Raw genomic sequence first — 20,774 nt, 5'->3', positions numbered from 1 at the left:
TTGGCAAAGGAGACCAGGGTTGCGCCTGAAGAAATCAACTGAAAAACTTTTGAAAAGTATTACAAAAACGAAATGTTGAATTTTCTTCAGAACAGAGTTTTGAAGAAAAGTCATAATCCATCCATATGATGATGAAAATCTTTGAAATAACAACTTATTAAGAATCTCCTTCATGAGTCTACTGGCATTATTAGACATTATTGAAGACCAAATTGATTAACCCTAGACCTAATGCCTAGTGACCAAATTTTCCTTGAAGACTCACTGAAATGACAAAATTTGACCTTGACACCTTAAAATCACTTTGTAAGAGCATATTTGATCACTGGAGGAAGGCTGCAAAGACTGACACTAACACGGTGGATGGAGCTTCATGTGGGGTACAGAGTGCTTTAGAAGTAGATTCCATTAATTGTAGGCAAACCAGTGACACCATTTTTCTTCAAAGTACGAAGGTTGTCATAATCCAACTATCCAAATCAAGCATGCCATAAAAGACTTGATGGAAATGTACCTTCATCATAATGAGAATTGCATTAGAAGTTTTGTGCACAAGCAAAGGTACCTTACAGCTTGAAAATTATTTCTTCTTTTATCCCCGTCATGTGAGCGATCTATTGCTTTTCTGACCTCAACCTTGTCATCAAACATATGAATGGAGTATCCTTGTTAGCGGATGAGGACCAAAGATGGCAAGTTTCTCCTCAGTGGTGGGAGATATAAAACATCATGCAGAATAAAATCTAAAAGACCGGGCAATTTGAGCATGATGGTGCAAAGCCCTGATGGCCTGAGTTTTTATTTCTCTGCAAAGTATACTGCTCTATCAACATTGTTAGTAAATTCTTCAAAAAAATCTCTTCTAAAAATCATGTGGCAAGTTGCCCCTAAATCAAGCAACCAATCATTTTTCCAAGAAGCAAGTGAAGCATCAAACAAGTCTTCAGTTACTCCAATATTACAATGTACCACAACATAGTGAGTGGATTCAGGTGCTTTACCTTTTTCTTTGTCATGGGTTTTACCTTTGGCTTCATTTCTTTCTTGCTCAATTTTGTCCCAAGGAAATTACATGTGGATGCATCATGTCCATCTCTATTGCAACGTATGCAATGAAGATCAGACGTTTCTCCTTGGGAATGTCTGCCCCCCCACCTCTAAAATTTATTCTCCTCTTTCTCTTCGGCCACCTCTTCTTCTAGAAGAATCTTGTGCATGATTTTTTCCTCTATGTGCAAGACACGCAACTTCTTCAGAACACTAAGGAGTTGTCTTCTTCCCAAAAGCCTTCTCTCTCTCAGCAAACTTATTCTCAAGGGAGTCAAAGGTAATCTCCTTGAGGTTTCCACTTGCTTGCAATGACTCAAGATAATTTGAATAAGTGGGTTATACTGCTTTGACATAAGCTATAAGAGGAATGTCTATTTCAATACCAGTGGTTTTAATATCATGCATAATAGATCTTACTTTTGATGCTAAAGCAAGAGGGTCATCATTTTTCAATTCAAGACAGAACAATTTAATTATCGATTGGACAACTACAAGTTTAGGGTGTCTGAGCGGTATTGTATGATAGTGAAATCGAAATGGGTGGCAAGATGTTGACCACGAGGGTGTCGAGAAAGGGTGTTGAAGGTGTTGTGGGAGCACAGTGGAGGTACCGGAGAGACCAAGAGTTGAGGAAATGTGAGGAGCACAGTCGAACTCACCAGGTGTGAGGAACACAGTCGAAGCCCGGTGGTAAGGTGTTGAACTGCAAGGGACTATGCAAGTGTATAGGAGGGATGCAACCGACTCGTGAGGGGTGTCGACAATTCGAGGACCGGAGTCAACAGTGGTATGGGAGCGAGGACCTTTACCGCAGAGACTAGAGTATGGGCCGAAGGAACTGTCAAGGGGTACCAATCACCAGGAATATCGTCGGAGTGTTGTGGTATGGCGCATACTGCAAATTCAAGTGATACCACAGCGTAAAAACACCACAATATAACCAAAATGTCGAGGTTGGAATAACCAGAATGTCAAGGTCGGAATAACTAGAATGTCAAAGGACTTAGTATTGACTAGTCAACTAAGAGGAGAATCCACAGAATCCACAGTAAGGCTACAGATTAGTGCTACAAGCAAAGGTGTCATTTCTGCAAAATAAGCAGAACAGGAGGGAGTTACAAGGGCCGAGAGAGGCTAAAATGAAGCTAGCACTAATACCATGTCAGACCAAGAGGTAACTCCACAATGTTAATTGTGATTTTGCATTAAGATTGCTCACGGATATATACATGGAGGGAGAGACTCTTGGGCTTCACCTCCCAATGACTCTTCATATTCCTATTCTTCTTATTTACTATTTACACTATTTTACATGTATTCACCCAATCCCAATGATTAGGTTTCAACAGGTTCCATTCCCCATATGGGAATACACCCCAAAGAATGAATACCTTGGTGTTATAGAAAAAAGGAGTCGAGTGATGCAACTAGGTGGTGGCAGCAGTTATGGAAATTTGAAAGCGTTTCCTATGGATTCTTCCATGAAGATGTAAGCCATGAACTTATTTTCTGATGATGAAATTAAAAAGTTCTGTCAGTATGCTAAAGAAGGAAAATATTTTTACCTTCATTTTGGAGGAATAAGGATAGGACTTGCACCACTATTCCGTCATGGAATAAATACTCCTTGCATTGCTGAACTGTTTGATACCCGTCATCAAAATTATGATCATGCTAGGATTGGTACTATTATGGGAAACCTTGCTACTGGTTGTCAATATGGAACAATATATCCTGACTATGCCATCAGCCTGAATGATGTACATTTGAAAGACTGTTGGAAATTATTAACTGGGGTTCAAGGGCTAACTATGGCAAAAGAAAGTGAATATCTCTCTGTGATAGGACAAGCTTCCTTTCAGCTTACGAATACTGCACATCCAAAGCTGAAACAGCCTGTACTTAAAGATTGTGTTACTGTTGGTCTATCTAATGCCCAAGTTGAGGGAGTACTATATGACCCTACTGAATTACCCCAAAATTGGTATTTCCAATATAAATCTATAGCTGATGAAAAGAAGCCTGAACTGAAAGTAAAACGAGTTGCTATTGATAATGGCCAAGTCAAACTGATTCCTCCAAGGCCAAAGATACCTCGTCCTATTACCAAGCAGAAAAGATATGTGTTTCCTATTGCTCCAACTGAAGTTCCTTCAAGTAGTCATAATTTGTCTACTATCCAAGAAGCCAGTCAGAGTCAGACTGAGCCTGTAATGTCATCTACTACATTGTACATACCAGATTCTAAGCCTTTTTTACCCACTGTAAATAAAATGCATCGCATAGGTCGTTTTCCTCCTGTTGAAGAATGGCAATATGCCAATCGCAGATTTTTCAAGGGTGGCAAATGGCCTCCTCGCACAAAGTTCTGCACTACTTCTTCCTCTTCTCGACAACCAATCACTCGTGCAGATTGTGCTCCCCTGATTGAACATAATGCACAGAATACAAATGATCTCGATGAGACATATCAGATCGGCAATTATATAACTACATGGTGTGCACATGCAGAAGAAGTTTTAGATGATTTAGGTTGCCAAAGTGAATTAATTCTGGCAAATCTTAAACTTCTACATGATGAACAGACAGCCGATAGACAGCATAGAGAAGAAAGAGAAAGAAGAAGAAGAGAAAAGAAAAAGAAAGAATCGCAGCCTCCAAAGTTTTCTAAAACTATGGAAATTCCACAAAAATGGGAGACTAGTGATTCCCAAGAAGAAGTAGCTGAATCTAGCAACAGCCAAATTGGTTTCAAAATAGAGAAGCCCAAATCAACTACAATTCATAGAAATAAAAGTGAATTGGCTACCTTTGAAAATGCTGCTACTCTATTTCCATCATTCATAATGCCCTCCTTGCAAAAAGCTAATAGGTATAAAGAACCAAAATATCCACGAGTTGAAGAGGATTTATTTGCTACTAATTCATCTGGATATGTTCTAGATTTGGATAAATCTAAAAATCCAGCTGAATCGATTCGAATATGGATTGGTGCTTTGTACCAAATGCAAGTTGTGTCTAAATTAGACAATTTCTCAATTTTCTTGCTAGCAGAAAAACGTATGGCAGGAATTGTGTGGGACTGGTGGATGTCTGCTTCTAATGAAGAAAGACATAATGTTGCAGCGTTGGGATTAGCTACTTTAGAAGTTTTGTTGCTTACTCAATTTGTTCCAGAACCTACAGATGAAAGAAAGCAAATAATTACTGATCTAACAAGAATGGAGTTGAAAGATTTAAAAGATCTAGATCAGTTTGGGTCTGAGTACATGGCTAAGGTGTTTAAAGCAAATTTAAATAATGATCCTACCCAGAAGGTTGCTTTCTTATCAAAGTTACCTAGAAATTTAGGAGACATGATTATGAAAGATATTGAATTTCAAGGCAAAAAGATTGAACAAATCTATTGGATGATCTCCTATTCCGGTGTCAAGAAAAGGTTAAGTATTTGTGCTGGCAAAAATAGGTTCATAATGTTTCCCCAAGTCTGAATGTTTGTCGTTCTGTATTACCCTAGACTCCTTTCAGAAAAAGAAGAACTAAGAAATATGGTAAATACAGACCAAAGAGGGTTGCTAATCCTAGAAGACCATTCAGAAAATTTAGATATGTTAAAAAGAGGAAACAACCAAAACGAGATAATGCTTGCTTCATTTGTAAGCAAGAAGGACATTTTGCTCGCAAATGTCCCAAGAGTTCCTCTAGTAAATTGAAACCCTGTTTTGAAATTGAAGAATTTGCAGATGATTGGTCAGTGGTTGATTCAAATGATGAAGTATCTGATGTATATATTTTGACTGATGCTTCTCTATCTGACACTGAACCTATGCATGAAGTCAGCCAAAAAATGAATATTTGTTATTCTGGTTTTGAAAGTGAACCAAGTGAATTTGAAGAAGAAGAACATCATTATAGTGATGAGACAGATACAAAAGACTTTACAGAAGAAGAGTCAGATCATTCTTCTATTGAAACTGTTACTATAGCAGACTTAAAGGACTCATTTCCCAGTTTAAATTCCTTGCCTCCACAGCCACCTGTGAGTTCTTTATGTCCTTATCCTAAAACAGTCGCGTCTTCTTCCTCATCACTCCCTGTAAATAATTCTGCAGAAAATGCTTTTCTTAAAAAGATGGTCAAATCAAATAATCTTTTGTACATTCCAATTGAAGTCCAAGTTCGTGGTGAATGGGTTAGTGTTGATGCTTTCATTGATACTGGGGGTTCCAATAATCTTGCTAGACCATCTCTTTTCAAAGGATTATGGAAGCCTTTGCAGCATATAATTGTTTCAGAAACTATTGGCGGATCTGTAAACCTTACCCATTATGTCGATAACATTTCTTTGAAACTTGGGGGGGTTACTATAAAAATTTCTGCTATTCAGCATTATGATGCTTCTGCAAGTCTATTTTTAGGAATGCCATTTATTAATTCAGTACTGCCTGTAACAATAAGTGAAGACAAAATCATTTGCAATGTCAAAAAGAAAGCAGTAGCAGTTCCAAGATTGACAATGGCAAACTCAGAAGCTAGAAAAGAGCAGAGTCAAAAAAAGGTAGGTTCCAAGAAAACAAAGAATGAGTCTCATGATTGGAGAGAAGTGTTGATGATGTATGAGGCTAAATCACAACCTACCCAGAAAGCCAATAGAGATCCCAATTGGTCATCTGAACAAATCAGTTTATATGAGGAATTGTTAAAGTGCTGTTCAAACAACCCTCAGGCATTCTGGACTACAAAAAGTCCACAGCAGGAAATTATAACATTACATGATAATGGGGTAACTGGTAAACTAATACCATGCACCCCTGCTGAAGAGAAAGAAATGAGAAACCAGATTCAAGAATTGTTAGACCTTCAGTTGATTGAAAGAAGCGAATCTCATTACTCCTGTTCTGCATTCCTTGTCAGAAATCATTCAGAAATTGTGCGTGGAAAGGATAGGATGGTTATTAACTATAAGCCATTGAATGCAACAACAAAAAGCTTTAATTATCCTATGCCTAGACAGGAAACCATTCTGCAAAAAATTCAAGTAAAATTTTTAGCAAATTTGATATGAAATCAGGTTATTATCAGATTCAGATTGCAGAAGAAGATCGACACAAGACTGCTTTCACATGTCCTGCAGGTTTCTTTCAATGGAAAGTTGTTCCTTTCGGGCTGAAGAATGCTCCTGCCTTCTTCCAAAGAAGAATGGATCACATATTCAGCAAATATGATTTCATCGTTGTATATATTGATGATATTCTTGTACATAGTTCAGATTTAGAATCTCATTTGAAACATTTACAGATATTTCTTGATGAGGCCAAGGCACATGGTCTTGTTTTGTCAGAAAAGAAAATGATCCTGTTTCAAGAAAGTATTGATTTTCTTGGAATACATGTCAGCAATGGGAAAATTCAGATGCAGCCTCATGTGTTAACAAAACTTTCCGAATTTCCTGATCAGCTAGCAGATAAACATATGATTCAGAGATTTATAGGAATTTTAAATTATGTACATAAATATATTCCGAATCTCTCTGAAAAAACTTCTCCAATTCGTCAATACATTAATGGTGGATGGTCCGATGAAGCTACCAGAGCAGTTCAGCTGCTTAAGCAGGAATGTCAAAATCTGCCAGCATTGAAGCCACCAGGTAATGGATTTTTGATTTTACAAACAGATGCATCAGATAACTTTTGGGCGGCCACTCTTCTTGAAAGAAAAGGAGAAGGAGAAGAAATTGAAGAAGTTCTTTGCGCATATGCCTCGGGAGAATTTCAGAAACATCAAAAATGTTATTTCTCTGCTGAAAAAGAAACCCTTGCTATTTTTAATGGAATCCAGAAGTTTGAAATCTATTTGGCTCCTGCAAAATTTTTAATTCGAACAGATTCCATGAATTTTAAATACTTCTTGAATGCAAAGATTTCAAAACAATTAGCTCGAGGAAGATTGTTAGCATGGCAAATGTGGTTTCAGATGTATGAGTTTGATGTCGAATGGATCCCAGGAAATTCTAATTTTTTAGCTGATGCTTTGACAAGAGAAATGAATAAGGTTCATGTACATAAACAGAGTATGTTTGATATTTCAGATAAATCTGCTTTTGATGATAATTTTGAAACTTTTGTACAGCGGTTTAAGATATTAGAATTCCTCTTACCTGACCTTGTTGAACAGATAAAGAAGGTCATTGGTTTACGATTAAGAAGAAATCAGTGGATTCAAAAATGCCAGGCTTGGCAGCATAAAAATGTTGGTATTTTTCTTAATCTCAATGAAGAGTTGGTGAAGGTTTATCCTCTACCAAATTTACAGGTAAAAGTTTATTTCAGATTGCTTGATGACACATGGGACAGCCATTACACTCCAGAAATGATTAAAGTCTTAAAGACTTTGAATTATTATCAACTAATCGGTGGAGTTGATTTCTCTGTTGCTGTTTATGTCTCTGCAAAGATGTTAGATCTTGAGGAAGTTAACATGAATGGATTAGTTGAACGATTTTTAAAATCCCTCAAGATTCCTGATATGTTTGAAGAATTAGAGACAGCCTTTTTGCAACAAGTAGATGAAAATTTTGTATCGACAGATTCTTTTCCACAATATGAATTGTTTCAGCCTTTTGCTGATTGGGAAATAAAAAATGGCGGATGTCAAAAGAAAGCTCAGATCAAAGCTTCCCAGTGTGTAATGCGAACCCTTCAATATCTTAGAACTTTTACAGAACCTTGGGATTATCAAAGTATGGAATTCCGCAATCCAATAGAACCTAATCCGTTCGCACAAGTGTATGGCATGGATAGCATTCTAGAATCTACATTGGCTGAAAATCCAGAGCAAATAAAAAAGGTTTCTTTGTGGCTTCAAGAATTCCATTCATTAAAATTACCAGAAAAGATCTCGATGATTAAAACATTGGAGCCTATGCAAGGAAAAAGAGGAGTATTAAGGTTAATCATTAATCAAAAAGCATTAATATCTATCAGTGTTTCCTCAGGGAGCTGGACAGAAGATTCTGTATGTCTGATAAATTTGCTATTATCAAATCGTATGTTTGGCGAGTGAGTGTGTGTGTGTGTAATCAGAGCTCTCATACTTGAGGCTATCTATGGTGTGTAATCTTATTTTGAATTAATATTGAAGCCTGCTGGGCCGCCAGTCTGAGGACTGTTCTGTTCCAAGATCATCGCATGGAATGAGATTGTAAGGCGCGTTGGAGAAGCGAAAGGGTCGCGATAGTCCGCGCATTTCTCAGATGTGAGGAAATCTCAAATGCCTGAAAAAATCACGTAGATTCCAATGGTGTATTCTCGAAAGGGGAAAATTTTAAAAAGAGAAGTTTTCATAAGCCAAGTTGGTGTTATTTATGTAAAGCAGCCAATGAGACTCTTGGTCATCCATTCTTAGGTTGTCCTTTTTCCCAAGCTACATCAAATATAGTATGCACCTCTTTATCATTGAATCTGATTTGGCAGGGCTTATCGTGTTTGGATGCTTGGCATTCTTGGTGGGAAAATGCCTCCCCGAAGAAAATGAGAAATCTTCCGCCTATTATAAATTGGGGGATATGGTTAGCTTGAAATCAAGCCATTTTTCATAATCGTTCAATTCCTTAGGGCAGAGTTGTTGCAAACTCAATGGTTATATATGAGTTGATCTCGAACACCCCTGAATCACAAAGACAGAGGATTGTGACCCCTGAATTAGTGGGCAAATTGCGCTCATGGGCATATTTCGAGGGTGCAACCCAGCCAAATGGTGATTGTGGGGGAGGTGTAGTCTTGTATCTACAGGAATCCCATTTTTTCGAACTTCAAAGTGGTTTGGGTCGTGTTTCAAACAATTTTGCAAAACTTTATAGCTTAAAACTTCATTTTGCAATTGAAAAAGAATGCAGGCAACTTCAAATCTTTGGTGACTCCTTTATTGTTGTGAATTGGTTTAATGAATCTGCTAGATACTCTTATTCCTTTGTTGGAGGAAGTTTTACAATTAAAAGGCAGTTTTTACTATGTTTCATATAATCATATTTTCAGGGAAAGAAATACCATAGTCAATAGCCTTTTCAAAGAGGAAGCACAACAGGGTCAGGGCACGTGGAAGATTTCAGAGCAGAGTGGCGCACATTTCTGAGTTCTACCATAGGCCTTTTATAGAAGACCTGGGACAGATTCAAGCATAACATATTTTTAAAAATGAGATTTCAATGGGTCAGGGCATTTGTGTTTTAAAAATGAGATTTCAATGGGTCAGGGCACGTGGAAGATTTCATAGCAAAGTGGCGCAGATTTCTGAGTTCTACCATAGGCCTTTTATAGAAGGCCTCGGACAGATTCAAGCATAACATATTTTTTTGTCTCTGATTTCATATATCTCATGGCAGTGCCTTGTGATGGTTCATTTAGCCCCGTCAGGGGCAGATATGTTTTTATTTATGTTGATTGTAAATGATGACATGTATATATCTTGTTGGATTCTATGGAAATGTTAGCTATGTCGGCCTTCAGGTCTATGCTTTTTTATTGTGGATGGCTTTACTTTTGATGGGTGGTTGTCTTATGTGTTGGACAGTCATGTTTTTTTTAATGCACAACAGTGCATCTGTAAAATGTAATTTTCTCCTCTATTAATGAAAATTATGATTTTTCCTTGGGAAAAACATATAATAACAATATTTAATTAGGGAAATTTTTAAGGATAGAAATTTATCATAAAAACATTTGCTAATTTTACCAGTGTTTAACATGAAAAAATTTAAATTGTTTAATGATATTTTTGTAAACTCATTCAAATTTCTAATGATTTTATATATCTATAAAAAATTTAGTGATATTTAAGATAAAATAGTTTTATCCTATAAAATTTGGGAGAATGATTTTTAAGAAAAATTGAAATGAATGAATATTGTTTTGGAAAGAGAAAAACCAACTCATCTATGAAATTTAACCCCTAAAATTTTGAATATTATTTTGGAAAGAGGAAAACCAGCTCATCTATGAAATTGAACCTCTAAAATTTTCCTTACTCCTAAATGTTAAGTTACAATCTCAATTAATTTTCTAAAATTTTCCCAAAAATAATTTTATTAATTAAATTAATATTTACCCACTTATCAGGATGATAATTTCTTTTTTAAGAAACCTAATTTATATATATATAATTTTGGATTTGATATTGCTACACATTTAAATTCTATTTTGAAAACTTTAAGGATAAAGCAAACTTTCTCCACATAAATGAAAATTGTAAATCTTTAACACTTTTATTTAAAAATCTTCTCAATTTGAAGTAGAATATTACATTGATGGACATTTTAATAAACATGCATGATCATTTGAAATTACGCCATTCCTAGTTAATGTAATCTAACAATACACAAAGATCAAGCTCTATTAAAATTTGTGTTTTAAAAATGAGATTTCAATGTGTGTTTCGTTACATTGTTTGAATGTGCAACAGAATTTCGTCCTATTTCATAGGAAGAATTCATATATGAAAGACTAATATTATGATAAAGATGAAATTTACTTTATAGAAATCTACTGAGAGAAAGTAAAGGATAGAACCTCAGTCCTGTGCCCTTTTTTGGGTCCTTGCTCAATTTAGATAAGCAAATTTCGTCCTATTTCACAACAAGAATTCAGAGAAGAAATACCTATATTATGATAAAGATGAAATTTACTTTATATAGATCCATAGGGAGGAAGTAAGGTATGGAGCCCTTGTCATATGCCTTTTCTGGGTCCTAGCTCAATTTAGATGGTATTTCGACATTTTATATTTATCTTTTATTAATGCTTATGAAACAAGCCTCAAGGTGTGGCGCAGAGACTTACGTAGTAACAGAAGCTATATCTTCTTATATAAAGTGTTTTAGCAGTCATGGAATGTTGCTGAGGTTGGTAAAATATTTCATTTTACTTTTCAACTCACAATGATGAGAGTCCAATACCCCGAAAACCTAAGGGTTCCTCCGCAAGGTTCATCCATCGAGAGGGTGAGTCAGGATTGTCTTACTACAGCTGCTGCCATAGAATTAGCTGTGCTTATTGCTCAAATACCATCATTGATTTATGTGTCACCCGTCGACACCTAAGGAATGTAATTTAATTCAAGTTTGAATGGAAATTACAATTTGTCCTTCGGAGAAAATGCTATAAAACTCCGTTTTTAGATAAGTAATTAATAAAATGATATCTATACCTTATCCTTGAAAACACCACAAAATTTTCCCCCAATTGGAATTTCCGCACACAATCTAATAGTTATTGTAATGGTTAAGAAGTACCATTTAATTCCAACAGTTTTTGAAAAACTTTTCAAGAAACACCATTAGAAATCCCAAGTAAAAATGTGTCTATCATTTAATTCCAATGGTCTTCCTTTGAACAATTCGTTGAAATTGTAAGATTCGTTCTAAAATAGGAAGCACATTTAAAAGATACTCCCCTAAGATTATAAATCATATCAAAGACATCACTAAATATTTTATTTCGATTAAATGTCAATAAAGGGCATTAACTTGCAATCTAATGGCATGATAAAGCAAAGAATTTGCAAAACACATCTAAAATCCCATCATCAGAAACAACAATGGCATTCATGCAATATCAATTAACCTGACTGACTATCATTTGGATCTTATGTTTGAAGAGTGGAAGTGATTACCCAGAGCTGCCATTATAATTCTAGTGCTTGGACAGTTTCCATCACTTTATTCTTAGGTACTAAATATCACATCTTATTTACCAAACAATACATAAAATTTAAATCAGATGAAAACCAAAAAACAATTACCATTCGTAACACATCTATAACACTAGTTCTCTGCTGTGCTGCATTGATTCCACCATCCTCCAATTAATCTACATTTACTTGTCTCTTCTTTTGTACCGTTATTTTCCTCTCAACAATAGAGTAAATAAAAGCTGAAATTGGCTCTACTATAGACAGTCTATATATGAACAGTTACAGTTGTCTTTCTTTTGCACCTCTACTGCGTACAAATTTTATAAATTCATGGTCTTATTTCATCGTAGCTTAAATAGAAACTTAAGCCACCTACCACTTCATACCCTCGTCAGGTATTATCCTTCAAATTTTTTATCCTAATAACACCATCTTCCCAAAAGTTCACTTTCTTTTATTTATTGTCAAGGGCTCAACTAGTGATGGAACTTTTAATTCTCCAATATTCTCTGCATATCAGAGTTTACGTAAAGTAAATATCCTTGACCATCCCACAGGAAATTGTCTACTTCCAGTTTGCTTATAGCGTTTAAATCACCTTCCAGAATCTGACAAATGGAATAGACTTCATTCAATTACCATATCCAACCCACAACAAAATGTGAATGTCTTACCCAAGTGTATAGGCTCTGATGCAACAACCAATAGCAGAAAGTCAACTGAAACCACTGTTGGTCTCATCATAAGACCCTAAAATCGTTCTCCCTACGGCGTGAATGGTCTGATTCTAAAGTATGGAGCAGACACAACTTCAGGACATTTTAAATTTCTCCTTTCAGATTTTAAATACACTTCCTGAATCATTTTTCGTATTTGTAGATAACAGAAAATAAATTAGTGTTGCGCATCATTAACTGTTTACATAATACTATGGGGAAAATCACAATCAATAAGCATTCAATGCTAACTTGATTCGACATAAAAATCCAATCTCCAATTGGAAATGAAATTCGATTCTAAGACTATAATCATTCCAAATACTATACAAAGCTGTGAACTTTGGCTCACTGGCTAAGATGCTCTCTTTCCTTGAATGACAGGTTCTTGCAAACGCAAGATAATACATTTCACATTTAAGTTAGTAGCAACCCAGCAAAAAAATAAATTCAATCGATAACTGCCCTTCAATTTTGTCAACCAAAAATGGCTTTGAGACTTTCTTTCTCGCCCCAAAGAAAAAATTCACATACTTTTGGTACATTCATTGCCAAATGTAGCCTCGCATAAACAGCAACACCGAGACAACTCCTAGAACAATTGCCACAGGTGCCCACTTCTTAATTAAAGCCTGCAATAAGGTAGCAACATAGGAACAACAATAATTAAACAACTGGAAATTTTAATTCACAGAAATGTAAAAACAGTCATTGTTTACCCTTTTAATGACTCTGGCAATGACCATCCTGCCACCCACATCTTTTTTTTGTAATCTTATACTTGTATTGTACTTAATAACAAAGGATGTTTTAATAAGAAAGTACCCCACAAATCAGATATAAGCTACTGCATTACAAATATAGACGCTATCTTAGGTGCAACCAAGAAATGCACACTGTAGACAAATAGAATAGAAAACAGCGTGCATCTTTCTAGATTTTTCTCACTCCTCCAGGTATTTTTAGGTTAGGAGTATCGAACAATCCTAGACATACAACCAAGATATTTTGAGAGACCTAGACTAATGTTCCAGCTATAATCCCTGCATTTTGACCCAAAGAAGCCTGTAAAACCTGTAATGATCTCACTGAACGTTCATCAAGCCCTGTTGGTAACCCTATGAGAACCCAACATGAGTCAGACAAGACTTAAAAAATGAGGCAAAAATTCACAACAGTTTTAAAATAACGTGTAAACTTAACTAGCATTAATCAAATAACAATTTAACTTGTAAAAAGGGAAAAAATAGTGAGAATTTGTGAAAGTGGCGAACAAAATAACATCAAAAACCGGAAAGAGTCAGAAGAGGAACCAGGACAGCAGAAAAGAAACATGACGCTGAGGAGAAGCAGAGGAGCAGTAAAGATTGGTAATAGCAAAGAGTTTCATGATTATTCTACAAGTCAAATAATGTGCAATTCTAGGTGCCATGATATTTTCAGATCGAGAACTTTACGTTGTTTATTCCTAATCTCATATTTCTTTATCTTCAAACTTGCTTTTAGTGAGAACCCGGAGGACACTGCTTCTGAAAGAAGAACAAAATAATCAGTGGTCAATTATTAAACTAAGAAGTCAAACAAGGGGTCCATAGGGTTGATCAAAATAAATGCAAACTTTTATCACAAATATTCCTAAGCCACTCAGGAGCAGAAGGACAATTTAGCACATGACAAGAGTGGGTCCTTGCACAATTAATTAATATTGAGGGATAGAGATGAATTGATCACAGAATGATTTCAAGCTAAGAGCCAGATACCCCATAGAGCCCATTCTAACAAAGCTAAAGGTTCAAGAGAACAAGTTGAAGGTGGCTTTATTTTCAGTGGTATCAATATCAAGACTACTCATAGCAAGAGGCCATGAACAAGTGTGCTTGATATAATGATATAATTGTTGGAATTGTTACTATAATCTCTACATACGGAATCATTATATGTAATTATGTCTAAGCATATTCCTTAATTTTTTTATTGTATAACTAGGTATGTTTAAGTCCGACCTAGTCAAACTTGATACATAGGATTAATAAAGCTCTTGGAGTGTCTGCCCTTGTTTTGTGAGCCCATAACCCCCTTTTAAAGGGAGGCCTCCCCACCATGAAAGGACAACTCAAATACTCATATCATCTCATTTTGTGATCTTCTTGATTTGAAATACCAAGTCTTATCAGCCTAAAGGCACTTAATTTTGGCATTTTTCTCTCTTTTTTTTGGCATTTTTCTCTTAGGCACACTTGGATTCGCTTTTGCATTCTCTCCAATGAATTAGATGTATCTCTCTCAAGCACACTTGTAAGTTGTAACGAGGTTATTTCAGAATTTGTGTGAGATTTTGTTCCATCAATTTTTTATTGACCCTTGTAAATCTCAAAATGGCATCAAAGGTGTAAACCTTTCTCAATTCACTTCAAGGCTGATCCAAAAACTATTGGCTAGTGGCATCATATCTTAGAATGCTGAACTAGGATTACCTCATACTTTCTAGGATTTTTTCAATGGGTTCTAGAAGTATAAAGCCTAATTTATCTTTAGACATTATAGAGGTCATAGAGTAAATGATGGATCCATCTTACAACGCAATTAGATGTGCACTCCACATATTGGTCCTTCACTTCATAGAAATGGATTGTTGAATCTGGAGCAACAACGGATATCATGAAAAACTAACACCTCTCTGATTATCAACATTATCACATGTGAGAGTGATCATTGGTAAAACTCAACTCTGCCCATTTCAAGATGTGATGATGCTCTTATTGACACTAAAAAAAAATTGGGGAAGTCCACGTTCTAGGAACAAGGTACAATATTCTCACTTCTTATTACATCACTTGCACCACTGAAAAGGTGGCTAAATCAATGGGTAAATAAAAGACATTGACGATGATTTTAATGTGGTCACTTCCATATACTTTAATGAATCCAACCATAAATACAAGTTGGGGAAACCAATTTCTCCTTCAAAACAAAAAGGATGTGTTGCTATAGTGTCTAGTGCTAATGATACTCGCAGCGCGTGGCTTCAAAATTTGGGTCATACAAACTTTTGGTCCCTGCGACAAATGAGTCATTTACAAATGTTTGAACACCTTCCACAAATTGAACCACCTAGGTGGTGCTTATGAAGTATGTACACTAGGGAAACATCATTAGGAGTCCTCTAAAAGCGAGACATGCATCTCACCCGCTTAAATGCGAGACAGGAACCTAAATTCTAGGGAAAGGCAATTCTCTATGCAACACATATCATCAACTGTATTCCCACTAGTTTCATTCATGCCTCAAGGTATGACCCCATATGAGAAATGGTATGGCTTCAAAGTTCAAACCCTTAATACCGCATTTCAGAATTTTTGGATTAAGTGCATGTGCCAATATTCCCAAGGCAGAGCAAAATAAATTGGAACCTAAAAATTATTGTTGTACAATGGTAAGTTACAATGAAATTTCAAAGGCTATTATCTATATGGTCCCTCCATTCATCAAGTTATATTGTGATAGAACAAAGGAATGTGGTATTTGATGAAGCCTTTTCTCATGGTCTACCAAGTCCTTCTAAACTACGTTTCATAAATATCTTGCACATAATTTTAGTGGATCTCTCTCCTTAACACTTTCATGATGATTCTCCTCCTAGGGTATGTAGAAAATCCACAAAATTTTGATCTGCTAATATGAATAATCTGAAAAACACTTTCTTTTCATATAGACAAAGAATTTCTCTACTAAACTTTGCAGTGGAATAAGAACAGAATTTAGAAATAAATCACAGACACAATTCAAAACACAGTTTTTCTAGGGAACCCAACTTGGAAAATCCTCTGCTTGCTTGAGAATTTTATTGATAGAAACTGAGCAATTGATCTCTTACAAATACAACTGTTTCAATCTGAAAAAACTCACTTATCTTTCCTGCTTGATCTAAGCTTGAAACTCCTGCAAGAAATGTTGATCACGCTACCCTCTTCCTTCTTCAATACTTGCACAAGCTCCTCTTGCATGTTTTATCTCTCACAAGCTTCACACACAACCCTGTGCAACCTTCCCACAAACCCGTGAGCTCTATTCTCTTGTCTCACCAATTCATGATCACAAGACAATGATCAAATTGTGCCTTCGTTCATCTCAATTCTAGAATTTGAGATTTAGTCACTTGTCCTTTTCCTAAATTAACTCGCACTAGAAGACAAGAAACTCGCCTTCCACTTCAGCGCATTAGTTAACTGTTTCATAACTTGTCCTAACTTTTAGGAACGAATCCTAAATTATAGGAATCCGTCTTAACTTATAGGGAACTTGAGCATGCTAAGGAGAAACTCATTTTGGTCCCTTTGATTAAGGAATTAATTCAGGATCGCTTTCTAGCTATTATTTTCAACATGATATTTCGTCAAACATTCTTTCTACAACGATATGTTAGATGGACATTGACAATAAAACTCTTACTAAATCACCTAAAGTCTCTTCTATAATGAATCAACCTCCTAATGCTCCTACCACTATGCCACACAATAGTGTTAAAGATATTCCTCCATCTACACTAGAAATACCAAGGCTTGTGCTCAAATGGGCTTTCTCTACTATTTCAGATTGCCAATTTCATACCTAAAGGTGAACTTGGTCCTCGTTGGCATACACAAGCTCCTCTCACCAAGATCAACACCAACAAAGACTCTTCTACTTATAATCAAGCCAAAAGCTCTCTTGAATGGGAAACAACTATGGTTGTTGAGTATGAGACTCTAATCAAAAATCAAAGATGTGTATTGATTCTTTCACATGAAGTTAAGAATTGTGTTGATGCATAAATTGACAAGCGTAAGGGCGGGCTTGTTGTGAAATGTTCCTCACAAAAAGGTATTGAAACCTTTGCTTTGGTTGACAAGATGGCCTCTATCTTGTGTGATTTTATCTATAGATGCTTCACGAATATGGGAAGTTCATTAGAGGGATGTCAAAAGTGCTTTCCTTCATGGTGATCTTCAAAAGGAAATTTATATGTAGCAACCACCAAGGATTTTTCAAGAAGGTTCAACACCATTGGCCTACTAACATAAGAAAACTTTATATGGACTAGAGAAAACTTTTTCGAACATTGTATGAAAAGAAACACACATTTTTATTGGTTGTGAATTTTCTCGATGGAAGTGTGACCTTAGTCTCTACATTTGTCATCGGGGTAATCATTATTATTCTGCTCTATGTGGATGATTTCATTCTACACAATAACTCAATGTCTCATATTAAAGAACTAAAATGATGGCTTCAACAGTCATTTGAATTAATTGATCTTGGACTACTTCACTACTTTATAGGTGATTGATCTCAAAGATCTCTCTCTCTTAACCTCAATGTGATTTTCAATGAAGCTTCAAGGTGGAGGACTATAGATAAATTAACAACCTAGTTGCCACTGGGATGAAGTTTCTACAAATTGTACCTTACTCATACTCAACCAACTATTGTATTTGTTGTTAATGTGTCCCTAGTATTTGCAAGAACGTCATGAGAGTAATTGATAAGTGGTCAACAATACTTTGTGTTATTTGAAGGGAACCACTCATATGGGAATCCATTATGCAATAAGAGACCCTATTCATCTTCAAGGATTCTCTACTATAAATTGGGCCAATGATGTTGATGGGCATCACTTCACCTTTACATACTTGTTTAGTCTTGGTTCTGGACCAATTTACCGATGTTCTAAGACACAACAAATTGTGATTCTACCATCTACAAAAGCTAAGTATGTCAATGCTCTATCGACCAAAAAGCATCATATCTAGATGAGGAACATCAAAAATATAAACATGTTTAGCTTTGAACGCACTATATTTGTCATCTCTATGCTTTGGGCCATATTAGACTCATGTTTGTTCCTTCAGTCATTTAGCACGCTGATATCTTCACCAATATCTTGTCAAGATCCATCTTTTCTATTTTGAGGCATCATACTAGTGGGGAAGCTTTCAATTTAGGGGAGATGTTACAACATAATGGCATCTCTTTACAGCCCCAATCAAGCTTAAGGGGGGTTGTTGGAACTATTGGTGCTAATTTGTATAGATGGCCACAACTCATGTATCATTATTACTTGTAATTATGGTTAAGGTCATATTATTTATTCATTTAATGTATTACTAGTTATAATTAAGGTTGACCTAGCCAAACTTCATATGTAGGCTCCATAAACCTATTGTGACATGTGCCCTTGTTTTATGGAGCCACAACCCCCTCATGACAAGAGACCTCACTCGTCTCATCTTATGATCTTGTTGATCTACAGTACCATGTGTTATAAGCCTAAGGACGCTTAACTTTGCCATTTTCTTTCTTGTGATTGGCATTTTTCTCTTGGGCACGGTTGTGTATTTTTCTTTTTAATGGTTGTGCTTGGCTTTTGGAATCTCTCACTTGCACAAGAGACCTATCCCTATCTAGCAAAATTTTAGTGGTATTTGGCCCCATCAATTCTTTTATTGATCCTTTAAAATCTCAACACTAATGCAATTGAACATGGAGAATGAGCTAACCTTGCTATAACATAGATTTTAATTAAATGAAAGTTTCCCTTCAACATAAGTACTCACCTACATTTTGGATTAAGTTGTATGCAATCAAAAATAAATTAGTAAGGTACAAGCAACTTGTTTCTAAGGAGCTTTGTACATGTTCCTAACGTGAGACAATGAGAAAATTAACACATCTAGCTTTTGTCAACACGATACTTCAAGTGCTTGACATAAGCACACACAAATTGATTAAATGTAAAATATGATGCATTTTCATAGAACACATATAATAGAATTTTAGCACTAATAAAATCTTCATTGACCACAGACAGAATTTCTATTATAACATATGGCTAAAACTTAAATTCATGCTCAAAAGCATCTTTGTCTTAGTTGGTAGGTCTTCCATGATATGGACTTCTTTAAAAGGATATCAATTTCACGAGAAAAGAAAAGATTATTATCGTTGGAAGTATGATGTGTAGTGCCATTAATGAAGGCATTGGGATGCCAATGAAGAGAAAGGTAAGAGGTTGAAGGACATGAAGAACAAGAATTAATATATTATTTGCTTAATGATGGGAAACTAAATAATATTGAATAATCTAGAGAATTGATCTACATGGATTGCACCCTTCAACTTTCATCTCAAAAATCACAATGGCTAAAAGGTAAGGGTCACCCAACATACAGGATGAAAATGGAGCCCCCTAATCTATAGCAAGCTTCCCTCTAGTTGGAAAATTGAACAATATAGAAAGTCTAAGTTCCTAAGGATCCAAAATTTGTATAGGTTTTTTGAGGATTTGGATTGATTTAGAATTTGGAAAAACTCCTAAGGGTATTGCTCCACCATGCACGAATCTTGGAAGATGATAGAACTTCGATCATGCCTAAAATTTCTTTGGATTCTTATCAAATTTTTTACCAAAAAGAGGGTTTATTTGCTCCAAAATTAGCTTACTTTGAAAGAATCAACGTGTTAGAGTGAGAGAATTGAAGAGAATAGCTTTGTTGAACTATTATCCTAAAATACAAAAAAAAATGAAAATGAACCAAAGCTTTGAGAGAAATGAACTTAAAGCTATCTTGATTAAGGTCATTAATAATGATGCCATCTATTGCCACACTCTAAGTCACCGAGTTCAATTTCCAGTTAGAAATCAACATCAATGAATTTGCAAAAATAAAATAAGCCAAAAGCATTTGATAAAATTTTCCATCAAGTTCACAAGTGTGTGTGTGTGTGGTTCTACTCTGATCAAGGTTCGAGTCTTGTTGAATCCTACAAGGTTACCAACAATCACTAAAGGAAGCTAATCATGATCATCCAAGGCCTCCCTGCAACCCATAATCAAAGAATCACATCAATGGGTGCAATAGGGCCATATCCATTAATATGGAGCTCAAAGATCGCAAACAACAAGGTGGGGAGGTATTTGTCCGCCATACAGGTCCAAGTATACCACAATAGCTCAGATTTAAACTCCTACTCAAAATCTGAATCAGTCTAAGGGTCAACTCAAACTCAAACTAAAAATGACGTCAACGTTTTGGTTTACACTAAATATTTAAATTTTAATCAAGATATATATTTTAAAGACTCCAAACCACAATAGACAAAATATGCAAAGTCTCCTCATGTATATACCATGTAAGGGTGGATATATCAAAACAGTACCAAGCGCAATGTTGAAAATGCTTGTTATTGATGTCAAAGGTTGTCCAAACCAATGTTGGACAAAGCGGGGACGAAGTGGGTGCGTTTTTTGGAAGCGAAGCATCAGAAGCATCATTTTCCAAAAAT

At 35.7% G+C, this 20,774-nt stretch overlaps 1 protein-coding gene across 1 annotated transcript in view; it reads right to left on the bottom strand.

Moving 5' to 3' along the window:
• Positions 1–12,665: 12,665 nt before the first annotated feature.
• The window catches only part of LOC149253487 (25.3 kDa vesicle transport protein SEC22-1-like), a 68,085-nt gene continuing 59,976 nt past the window's right edge, over positions 12,666–20,774 (bottom strand). The window contains exon 5 of the mRNA XM_089459925.1: positions 12,666–13,084. Within this exon, the coding sequence (XP_089316051.1) occupies positions 12,998–13,084 (87 nt within the window). The 3' untranslated portion in view covers positions 12,666–12,997. The remainder of the gene's footprint in view (positions 13,085–20,774) is intronic.

The sequence above is a fragment of the Pinus tabuliformis genome, chromosome 7, assembly GCF_031772625.1.
Source record: "Pinus tabuliformis cultivar Carrire ecotype Pingquan chromosome 7, CPIR1, whole genome shotgun sequence".
Lineage (NCBI taxonomy): Eukaryota > Viridiplantae > Streptophyta > Pinopsida > Pinales > Pinaceae > Pinus > Pinus tabuliformis.
Note: the sequence above shows the minus strand (reverse complement) of the source record. Positions and strands in the feature narration are given on the sequence as shown.